The sequence below is a fragment of the Lycorma delicatula genome, chromosome 3, assembly GCF_047948215.1.
Source record: "Lycorma delicatula isolate Av1 chromosome 3, ASM4794821v1, whole genome shotgun sequence".
Lineage (NCBI taxonomy): Eukaryota > Metazoa > Arthropoda > Insecta > Hemiptera > Fulgoridae > Lycorma > Lycorma delicatula.
Window position 1 is genome coordinate 13,282,294 of NC_134457.1, and position 12,897 is coordinate 13,295,190.

Genomic DNA, 12,897 nt, shown 5'->3' on the forward strand with positions numbered 1-12,897 from the left:
GTATCTTAAATATTTTTTTTAGAAAAGTTATATAAAACTCATAAAGTTAATTCAAAAAACAAAATTTTTAATGTTTACCATAAAATAACTTTATAAAATTTGCAATTAACAAATAAAACTGTTACAAATTTTGTACAGTATCTAATTCTGGGAAAATTTATATAGTCCCCCAAAAAAAAAGGCAGTACTTATTCAGAAATTATTAATCAATTAAAAGCAAAAAAAGATTAAACTAATGGAGAAAAATCAAAATTTAATATAACGTTACTGTATTATTTACAAATCACCTGATTATTGCAAAATATATCAATTGAATTTTGTGGCTTTTATAAACTAGTTGGTAACATCATTGACTAAATGCATTGAAATCTAATTTGAATGTGATCTCCCTAATTATCCATATAGTATTTTATTTTCTGGTAGATGCCTGGCTGTTTGAATGTGATTATTTTTTATTTATAACTTGAATTTAATCTTTATTATTTTGAATTGTATTTCTGTATATTTAAAATTTAAATTCAATTTTTGTTTATAAAAAAAAACTAATATTCTGTTACAACTGTGTTTCAACAATAATTTATTTATTCACTCATTGAGAATGCGCAGATATGATTTATGTGTATGAACTTTACAATGGACATGCTAAAGCTTCAGTTGCCGAATGTTGATATTGATATTTATTTGCAGAGCTCTAGACCTTAAAACATTTAGTAGGCTTTTTAACAGTTTGTATAAGAGTAATATTTTTCTTAATGCTAATATTCCATCATAATTTGGATGTAATTATGAAGATGAAGTTTAAAATAATATTCTTCAAACAGTTGCATATAGCCCTACAACAAGTTTACAAAGATCTTCTCAGCTACTTCATTTTTAAAAAATTTTTATGTGGTGAATATTATTTTTTCATGGAGATTGTATCCCCATGAAGTGCAACAGCCAGGAGATTAGGTTGCACAAATCTCAGACAATAGATAATGTAAGGTTTAGTAGGTATACCTTTTAATCCTGATATAGTCTGAGTAACATGTTCGCGTTACAATTAAATTTGATGACCAAATGTAGCTCTTAATTTTTGTTTTATTAAATAAATTACATTTATTATTGTAACTTATAAAAATTCAGTAACTACTACTTCAAACTGTATTATACCTATATATTAATTTCAAGGCCATAATAATTATACTTAATAATGTTTATATTGTGCGTACATGTTTGTAATGTAGAGCAGTTTGTATTGTAATTGTTAGGTTCCTATTGAAGTGAAGCTTCTTAATGCAGGCTTCGGGATGGGGAGTCAACTAAGAAAAAATGAATGTCATGCACTAGCTGATAACCCCACTATGCCTACCAATTGAAGCACAAATTTTAATGAATTGAATTAATGAACTGTGAATTTCTATCACTGTGTGAGCTGGGTTTGAACTAAATGATTCGAATCAATCGAATGAATAATGTTACAAAAATAATAGAATTAAATTTACATTAGATAAATTAAAAAAGTTTCTGTTTAACAGTAATGGGTTTCCCACAGGGACGGCATGTAAGTCTAGAGCGATGAGGTATGTGAGTACCTTCTGAGAGGCTAAACCCAATCATCACCATCAACTGGTAATAAATGGGGGGCTCCTGGGTTGGTGTTTTGGGAGGTGCAATGGAGGTGCTCTTATAATATCTCTACAATCATCCAATTTTCATCAAACAGGGTATTTGTTATTAAGTTGAAGGCGAACTTTTGCATGCATCAGGTACACTCTCGACCTAACAGATCACTTCATTGTTAGTTCATACTTCTTATTAAAAAAAAATTTATCATTTGTGTATATTGCTTATACATTATTTTACACCATTAATAATTCATGTAATATTCTGTAAGAAGCTTCATTTCTGTTGCATGTCCAACACCAACGCACATTTTTATTTTCTTTGAAATATAAAATACCTGTTTCATATTCATACTTTTTATTAAAAAAATGCCACTTAGTAAAATAAACTTCAGTTCTTTCTTAATTATCTTAATTAAAATTTAATTTATGAACCAATTAAAAAATGTATTTACAGGATGAAGAAGATTCATTGGCTCTAGTATTTCAACATGTTAAACCTGAAGATGCTGGTTTATATACTTGTGTTGCTTCTACATCTACTGGAAAAATTTCTTGTAGTGCCGAGTTAACTGTACAAGGTAACTAACCATTTATGATTTTCATATAATCTCATTAACACATTTTGTACTACTAGTGTCCACAGTCCATTGACTAACATGAGATACACAGTGTCTATAAAATGATAGTGGTGTTCAGTCATGATTTTGAAACAAATCAGGACAGACATGTGAAACCCACCGAGTTGGTCTAATTGTGAATTCATCATAGCAAATCAGCTGATTTTAAATTCAAGAGTTCAAATCCTAGTAAAGGCAGTTACGTTTTTATGGATTTGAATATTAGATCATGGATACTGGTGTTCTTTGGTGGTTGGGATTCAGTTAACCATACATCGTAGGAATGGATGGCCTGAGACTGTACAAGATACATTTCATTTACATTCATACATATCACCCTCATTAATTCTGTAAAGTAATACCTTATGGTGCTTCTGAAGGCTAAACAGAAAAAGAAAGAAAGAACAGTTATCTTCAAAATGAAGAGAAACTATAAACTAGAAAAAATTATAGTTTATACACTGCATGTTAATTCCACAAATTGGGACAAATTGCAATATCTTCTTTTTCAATTGGACCTATAAATTTTATTATGATAGCTATTTTTATTACTTATATATTTTTACTTGTAAGATTTGGCTTTATAAAATTAGTTTTATAGTAAAGTTTTTGTTGCAGTAATGATGTAGAAATTTTTATTATAAAATATGTTAAATTGAAAAACAAACCTTTTCTGATTTTTTTTTTTTTGTCTTCAGTCATTTGGCTGGTTTGATGCAGCTCTCCAAGATTCCCTATCTAGTGCTAGTCGTTTCATTTCAGTATACCCTCTACATCGTACATCCCTAACTGATAGGTAGCTTAAATTAATTATATATATCTAAATTGTAAATTCAAAGATATATAAGCATTATAAAAAGAAAATTATTTCTAAATTTTAATAATAATTAGATAATTTGTGTCATAGTATGTATAAAATTAGATGAAGTAGGAGTAATAACATGGTTTTAACTCTTTAACATATGTTTTATTTTTTGTACCAGGTCTTTAGAAATTTCCCAGCATTTTTAAAATAAATAATCACAGTACAAACAAAAATGCAGTAAAATAACTCAAAAGAAATCACAATTAAAAACAAAATGTTAACCAAATGTTCAAAGGCGTACATGATAAAACGGTTACCAAAGACTTAGAAATTAATAAATACACAAATTTTATTTGGTTATAATTAAGTTTGATAAATTAAGGTGTAAAGCACAGCAAATATAGAATTTGAGGTTGAAATTTATTAAATTTTCTCCCTTCTTAAAAAATAGTTGGTGTGTGATACATGTTTTAAAATAGTAAAACAGTTTTAAATAATATGATTAAAACAGAAATTTGATTTTTGCCAAAATGAAGATCAGTTCATTTCTCCTTAATAATCATAATCCTTAAAATGGTTTATGAAATTAATGTTGATGAATAATGAGGAGTTGTGTTACACTTTCAATATCAAATCTCCATTTAATTTTTTTTCTATTTGTGATAATAATTTTCAAAAAATGCATGATAATTTATCAATGGAAAGTTCATTTATTTTTTATTTTGCTTAGCACAAGAATTAATTTGATGTGAAGGCCAATTAGAATAAAAAAGACTTACTCATAGCATTGTTAACAGACAAATCACAAATAGGGATCATCAATCATTGCCTATTAAAAAAAAAAAAAAAACTTATTGCATTGAAACAAGAAATTTATATGAATCATTAATGAAGAAAATTTTATGTGGCTTAAAATACCTGAATTTGCTAATTGTATTTAACTACAATAGTCTAATTGTTTTAAATACTTTTTTAATTTTTGTTTAATTGATGATTTATGAGTTAGTATTAATTTATTTATTGATAAAAATATGAAATGTTAATTAATGAAAAAGACATTGTCATCACTCTATTATGTACCAAGAAACTATGCAGCAGATATAAACAGACATAGTACTAGTAAAGATACTATCATCATGTGTTAGTAAACTGGCATGGCACCATCCTGCAATAAATAATGAAAGTAGACATAATTTTTAAACAAATTTTACAAAGAGCCATCAGGCTAAACATTTAATATTGTTTTGCCAGTGAGAAGAAAGCATCTTGTTTTGATCCGTTGAGGGTACACAGTATAGGGTTTGAGAGTTTCTTTAAACTGGGTTTAGTGATTTTTTTACTTAATCTCTGTTATATAAAGAGGAAACATTTGTTTGTATGTTATGAAAAATCTCAAGAACCGCTAAACTAATACCTACCAAATTTTAACAGTAGCTTCATTATGTAATATGGAGTGTCTTAGGCTATATTAAGATGAAAAATTATGCATTAAAGTATGTAAATAGTAAATAATTTATTACAGTGCTGCATTTCTCATTCAGGCCACCAGTGGTGAGCCACTAAATTCTCATGCTCTTTTCTTATGGTGAGCCCCTCTCAAGTTATTTTTCATTAGAGATATTTTCAATAGAGGTCTTACTAAAATTGAAGACAAGGTTGTAAGACTTGATGAAAAGTATTTATTTTATTTCAGTTTACCAACACCAGTTGGTAATGAACAATATAGTGAAAACCCCTATGATACAATATTTTGAATTTCTTTTAATATCAGTGAACTTCAAGAGTACATAAATGTTAACGTTTCTAACTAGTATCAGATAAGCATCAAGCATATGGTTCCATTACTCACATTAGCCATAGTGACAGAAAAAAAGTAGTTTTTTTTAGATGCCCCTGGTGGATTTCAGAAAATGTTTTTGATTAATTTATTTCTTGAATATGTTTGATCGATAGATAGCTTGGTTTTCAGTGTAGCATTGCTGTGACGGTCCTTGCTGTGATAGGACTGCTCATTCAACTTTTAAATTGCCTTAATTTCTCAAACATGGTACCGCTCATATGTTAAATGAATAAATTAACAATTAATATATAATCTACCTTACCAGCACATTGATATGTACTCTACTTTCTTACTTGGAAGCCACCATCAGGAGTTAAAATTAATACATTTAAAGTAAAAAGTTTAAAAAATCATAGTTAAAATTTAAAAAATTAAAAAGTCATGATTGTTCTGGTCCTACTATTATACTGTTTTTGTCCTACTGAGTATACTTGTAGGTCTGGTAGAGTCGTGGCTATTTTTAAATTTTAACTATGAGTTTTTTGACTTTAAATGTATTAATTTTAACTCCTGATGATGGCTTCCTAGTAAGCTGAAAGATCTAGAGTGCACATCAATGTACTGGTAAGGTGGATTATATTAATTGTTAATTTATTTTAAATTGCTGTTTAATATATCATCTGGATAAGAGTGAATTAGCTCAAAACATTAAATTGGTTCTTTTGGTAAAATTTCCAAAATACAAAACTCATTGTATGGGATGAATGCATCATGGTTCACCAAGCTCAGTTGAAGCAATTGACCGTACTCTCAGATACCTTAAATCATGTGATAAGTTGATGATAGGCATAAATTTTGTCTTTGCTAGAGATTTTCAGCAAACTTTGCCAGTGCAGGCAAAGCCATGACAGGATGCTAGTTTTTTTTTTTTAAATGTCTGACTTTCCAATTCATATTGTTTTTTGTTTATTTTTGTAGGCTCTATTAATCAACTGTTAAAAGAACCAGAAAAACCAAAAATTACTACTGAGATTAAGAAACAGGAAGCAAGTATTGGTGGATCAGCAATGTTAGAGTTGAAGATTGAAGGTTTTCCTAAACCACAAGTTCAGTGGTAAGTAATTGTTAAATAACATACTCTGTAATATGCTGTGTTAATGTACTAATTACATAATATTTTTGACATAAGTTTGTTTTTTTTTTAATTTAAGTAAAGACGTAGGAAGAGTATGGTTCCCAAATACCAGTTAAAATGTCTTTTTTTCTTTCAGTTATTAAAAACTACTACTAATTTTATATTCATATTCTAAATTTATTCAACCGCAAGCATAAGTATGATTTTTTTCACGTACAGATGACAAGTCTAGTTACATTTTAGATAGATTTTAAATTAGATACAAGTTTTTCAGTATATAAAAAAGTCATCACGTATACTAAACCTGCCTTCAGTCAGAGCTTCTATTTTCTTGTATGGAATTATGTAAATTTTTTTTCATTCTCCTGTCAGTGAATAATTTTTAAACTTATTTATAACATGGAAATAAACAAGGATAATTACTGATTGTAAAATAAGACAGCAGTTATTAAATTTTATCAGTGAAATAAGCTAATATATTTTACACAGTTTATCTACATGTATATTATGAATACTTTCAACTTCATTTCTACTAAGATAGTCTTCTTAAAGAATATTATGGTAAACCATTCCTTTAAACCATCTTTTTAAAACAGTATGAGATTGTAGTAACACACTTTTCACACAGATATATTGATAATTCAGAAGAGTAACGCAACCGATTTCTAACTCTGTCACAATTAAAATAATTCTTACTTACAAAAGAGGCTTGAATAATGATAATTTGTTCTATCAAAGGAGAATGTTCTGTTATAATTTATGAATACATTTACTATACAGTTAAAAAAATAATAATGTTGCTATTAGTATGAACTGTGTACTAATTTTTTTTAATAAGGAACCAAAGTACCTTTTTAATTACCATTACATAAATAAAATTTATTAACATCATTGATTCCAAAGCAAAACCATCTTAGGAATTTTATATTAAATACGTAATTAAAAGTTGGATATATGTGGCATTTAAAAAAAGACACTTTGTGATTGAGAATTCAGAGAGTACTCTGATTTTGAGTTAGAGAGTGCCGGTATTAACAGTTTTATTATTACACACTCCTTTAACATGTGCCCTGGAATTCCAAGAAAAGTTTACTTAAAAAAAAAAACCCATTAGCAATAGAACTTTAAATAGTTTGAACATAATGAAAAGAGTTCAGATATAAAATTACAGATTTTGCTGAAGTTTCAGATGCAAACAGCATGAGTTTTAAGTAATAGAACTCATGACATGAGTTCTTGTAATATTGCCAAAAACTTATTTTATGGATAAGTTGTATAATGCAATGATTACTGTTTACCATTTGTTTATGGACATATACAATCATGTGTTTATGAACATATGCAATCAGTTAAGTTAAGAATAGGACTAGAAACAGGTAGTCTTCTTTTTCAGTCTATAGACCATCTTAAATAAATCTTGCAGCACTTACCTAATAAGTGATGTTTCAACATTCAGTCTTTATTGAACATGTTAAGCTCAGCTTATGAGATTAATTGGTGAAATACTTAAGCCAGTCAAATTCAGAAATCATATTACCTACCTTAAAGGTTTAATAAATTTACTTACAATAATGTGATTTTGTTCAGTGATGGAATTGATTTTATTTGAATAGATATTTATTTGCCAAAACACTGCATTTAGGCTACTGCTAATCTTGCTGCCTAGGTAGCAGATTGATTCTCTGTTTTTAGAAAATAGATGCTAATTAATATTAATCTATTAATATATAATATTAATATAATATAATATAATAATATATATATATATATATATATATATATATATATATATATATATATATATATATGAATATATTAATCAAGTTAGTATCACATGCTGTAGTTATAAACAGGTGAGACACTTCATCAATTAATCTGGTTTTATTATCACCAGTCTTATCTTTCTCAATTTCTCAAGTTTTTTTTTATTGATGTTGTCTAATGGAGGGTTGTATTATATAAAAACTAGATCAATTTTATGGAATAATATAAACAGAGGTGTTTAAAATATCCCTGTTAAAAATATTCCTTATTGAAATAATCCTGTTGGATTATTGAAATAAGTGTGTACAACCAAGTCATTGATTCCTACATATTTTTTGAATACTATTGACATTGATGATTAATATAAAATTTTGTAAAGAAATTAATTAATTTAAATGAATGTCCCTACCAGAATTTTAGGAACTTTGGAATTTTTTTGATTTAGATAGCTGTAAGTCAGCATATATATTTTAATTATGACAATTTTGGTAATTTTATAAAATTTCTAGAAATGAATGCCTAGTAATATAATTTTTTTTTTTTTTGTCTTCAGTCATTTGACTGGTTTGATGCAGCTCTCCAAGATTCCCTATCTAGTGCTAGTCGTTTCATTTCAGTATACCCCCTACATCCTACATCCCTAACAATTTGTTTTACATATTCCAAACGTGGCCTGCCTACACAATTTTTTCCTTCTACCTGTCCTTCCAATATTAAAGCGACTATTCCAGGATGCCTTAGTATGTGGCCCTAATAAGTCTGTCTCTTCTTTTAGCTATATTTTTCCAAATGCTTCTTTCTTCATCTATTTGCCGCAACACCTCTTCATTTGTCACTTTATCCACCCATCTGATTTTTAACATTCTCCTATAACACCACATTTCAAAAGTTTCTATTCTTTTCTTCTCAGATACTCCGATTGTCCAAGCTTCACTTCCATATAAAGCGACACTCCAAACATATACTTTCAACAATTTTTTTCTGACATTTAAATTAATTTTTGATGTAAACAAATTATATTTCTGACTGAAGGCTTGTTTCGCTTGTGCTATTCGGCATTTTATATCGCTCCTGCTTCGTCCATCTTTAGTAATTCTACTTCCCAAATAACAAAATTCTTCTACCTCCATAATCTTTTCTCCTCCTATTTTCACATTCATTGGTCCATGTTTGTTATTTCTAATACATTTCATTACTTTTGTTTTGTACTTGTTTATTTTCACGCGATAGTTCTTGCGTAGGACTTCATCTATGCCATTCATTGTTTCTTCTAAATCCTTTTTACTCTAGCCTAGAATTAATATATCATCAGCAAATCGTAGCATCTTTATCTTTTCACCTTGTACTGTTACTCCGAATCTAAATTGTTCTTTAACATCATTAACTGCTAGTTCCATGTAAAGATTAAAAAGTAACGGGGATAGGGAACATCCTTGTCGGACTCCCTTTCTTATTACAGCTTCTTTCTTATGTTCTTCAATTATTACTGTTGCTGGTTGGTTCCTGTACATGTTAGCAATTGTTCTTCTATCTCTGTATTTGAACCCTAATTTTTTTAAAATGCTGAACATTTTATTCCAGTCTACGTTATCGAATGCCTTTTCTAGGTCTATAAACGCCAAGTATGTTGATTTGTTTTTCTTTAATCTTCCTTCTACTATTAATCTGAGGCCTAAAATTGCTTCCCTTGTCCCTATACTTTTCCTGAAACCAAATTGGTCTTCTCCTAACACTTCTTCCACTCTCCTCTCAATTCTTCTGTATAGGATTCTAGTTAAGATTTTTGATGCATGACTAGTTAAACTAATTGTTCTGTATTCTTCACATTTATCTGCCCCTGCTTTCTTTGGTATCATGACTATAACACTTTTTTTTAAGTCTGACGGAAATTCCCCTTTTTCATAAATATTACACACCAGCTTGTATAATCTATCAATCGCTTCCTCACCTGCACTGTGCAGTAATTCTACAGGTATTCCGTCTATTCCAGGAGCCTTTCTGCCATTTAAATCTTTTAATGCTCTCTTAAATTCAGATCTCAGTATTGCTTCTCCCATTTCATCCTCCTCAACTTCCTCTTCTTCCTCTATAACACCATTTTCTAATTCATTTCCTCCGTATAACTCTTCAATATATTCCACCCATCTATCGACTTTACCTTTCGTATTATATATTGGTGTACCATCTTTGTTTAACACATTATTAGATTTTAATTTATGTACCCCAAAATTTTCCTTAACTTTCCTGTATGCTCCGTCTATTTTACCAATGTTTATTTCTCTTTCCACTTCTGAACACTTATCTTTAATCCACTCTTCTTTCGCTAGTTTGCACTTCCTGTTTATAGCATTTCTTAATTGTCAATAGTTCCTTTTACTTTCTTCATCACTAGCATTCTTATATTTTCTACGTTCATCCATCAGCTGTAATATATCGTCTGAAACCCAAGGTTTTCTACCAGTTCTCTTTGTTCCGCCTAAGTTCGCTTCTGCTGATTTAATAATTTCCTTTTTAACATTCTCCAATTCTTCTTCTACATTTTCTACCTTATCTTTTTTACTCAGACCTCTTGCGATGTCCTCCTCAAAAATCTTCTTTACCACCTCTTCCTCAAGCTTCTCTAAATTCCACCGATTCATCTGACACCTTTTCTTCAGGTTTTTAAACCCCAATCTACATTTCATTATTACCAAATTATGGTCGCTATCAATGTCTGCTCCAGGGTAAGTTTTGCAGTCAACGAGTTGATTTCTAAATCTTTGCTTAACCATGATATAATCTATTTGATACCTTGCAGTATCGCCTGGCTTTTTCCAAGTGTATATTCTTCTATTATGATTTTTAAATTGGGTGTTGGCAATTACTAAATTATACTTTGTGCAAAACTCTATAAGTCTGTCCCCTCTTTCTTTAATAATCTTTCTGTCCCCTCTGTTTTCTTTAATAATATTTATTCTCGATCCTCACTGAATAATCTGGATTTAGCAGATGTGGTTTTTGATATTTACTTCATTATGCAGAGAATGGTTCTCCAAAGTTCCATTTTTTTTATGAAACTGGCCTTTTAGAAGTTTAACTGTAACAGTTAAATTATATTTAATCTAAAAGTAAAAAAATTAGAATGAATTATTGATTCATTAAACAATTAATTTTATTTATTTATTTTATCTTATTTCCAGGACTAAAGATAATCAGGAAATTAAAGCAGATTCAAGACACAAATTCTTGTATGAAGATGATGAAACAATGAGTCTTGTAATTAAAGGTGTTACTCCTGATGATGCGGGTGAATATCATGTTAAAGCTAGTAATGACCTAGGTGATGATTCTGATGTAATACACTTGACTGTTAAAGGTAATTCACTGTTAAATATTATTATTAAAGTGTGATGACAATCAAATTTTAATTATTATTAAAAAGTTTTTAAAAATCAACTATTGTACACTTCATTTTAAGGAGAAACTTATAACAACTTTATCTGTGACTAAGCCATCTTTCACTCCAAGTTTAGCTTCTTTAGAGACTGCAATTAGAAGCATTAAATCTTCTGGTGGTGATAAATGTGGCATTACTGTTTTAAATACATCACTGACAAAAAACGTCTTAAGAGAAATACTCAGCACTCTCCTCAACAGCAGTTTTAGTAGAAACTTAAACTGAAAGCGAACTCAGATGCAAATAAAGTTTTTATCATTTTTGCATTAAAATAAAATGTATGTTGATTATTTTTAAAAACTTCTCGATTTTCAAACATGATATGTTGTAAATATAAAAATTAAAACTTATAATATTTGTCATAATCTATTGTTTTTTTATTTTTATTGGAAATAATAATGTTAAGGTAATAATGTTATTATTGTTGCTTCCTTATGTCTCAGTATAGTGTAAAACTATGCTATATTCCTACATACATCAGACTAAACATTCATATATAGACGTAAATAAAAATTTATAAATTTCTGCATATAGTACACAAAGGACAAAAATGCAAGTAAAATATACCAATCTGAAATATCTTCACACTATTTTACCTCTAATGATAACTTTAAAAGACTTCCTACAATTTTAAAATCGCATATCTTTTTGAAAACATAATTTACTTCATCCTTTGTCCCAATCCCCACACATTAAAAAAAAAAATCATTGATATTTTAACCAGAATTCTTTTTTTAAGTTCTCTGAACTGCAGTTAGGTTTATAGCTGCTTGTTAAAATCAAGAAATACAGAAGAGCGTACATAGTTCCTAAACACAGAAAGTTATGATAAATATTCATTTGAAAAACATCATTAAATAATTAACATCATTATTATTATTTATTAAATTTATTGTAAATGATAAGAAAAAATTATTAATATGAAATTTAGAAAATTATTGAACGAGAGACATTCAGTAATTAACGAGACAAATTCTTATAGAGAAAAAACAATTTATTCAATGACAATAAAACTTACACTACTTTTGAAAATAGTCTCCAGCAACATTTAGACACTTCTCCCACTGTTCTGTGAGCTTTCTGATTCCAACAGCATAGAAGTCTTTATCTTGTTTGAACTATTCTTGTACTGTTTTTTTTACCACTTTGTTGTCGTTGAACTTCTTGCCACGTAAAAAATCTTTGAGCAGGCTGAACAAATGAAAATCGGATGGGGTGAGGTCTGGGTTGTAAGGAGGATGTGCCAACTCGACTTCTTGAACGTTTCACCCATTCTCTGAATGATGTGGGGGCATGTGTTGTCATGTAAGAGAATCAAACCTTTTGAGAGTGTCCTGACATTTTCGCCTTATTGCTTATTGTGGGTCTCACTTTCTGATGGGGCATGTTAGAATAGTACTCACTGTTCATGGTATGTTGTTCTAAATAGTCACTAAAAATTGGGTCTTGCAAGTCACAGAAGACTGTACCAATGTCAGCTGGTAAACATCACTTTACCGGATGGTTTTTGAATTTTTTTGTGGGATTTCCAGTTAAGACTTTGCTGTTTGGATTTGGGCTCGAAGTGGTGTATCCACATTTCATCACAGGTTATTATACGATCTAGAAAGTCATTTATTGATCTAGAAAGTCAGATCGTTCTTTGAGCTCAAAACAGATGCAAATCCAAATGTCTTTATGAGCTTGAATCAACTGTCTTGAAACCCATCTTGAACACGTTTTGCAATAATTCAGCACATCATGAATGAATGCG

At 29.1% G+C, this 12,897-nt stretch overlaps 1 protein-coding gene across 5 annotated transcripts in view; it reads left to right on the top strand.

Annotated features, from left to right (window-relative positions):
* The window catches only part of Obsc (Obscurin), a 613,188-nt gene that overhangs the window by 440,008 nt on the left and 160,283 nt on the right, over positions 1-12,897 (top strand). For all 5 annotated transcript variants that reach the window (XM_075359431.1, XM_075359430.1, XM_075359429.1 and 2 more), the window contains 3 exons: positions 2,062-2,185; positions 5,788-5,923; positions 10,888-11,063. In XM_075359431.1, coding sequence (XP_075215546.1) covers positions 2,062-2,185; positions 5,788-5,923; positions 10,888-11,063 — 436 coding nt within the window. The remainder of the gene's footprint in view (positions 1-2,061; positions 2,186-5,787; positions 5,924-10,887; positions 11,064-12,897) is intronic.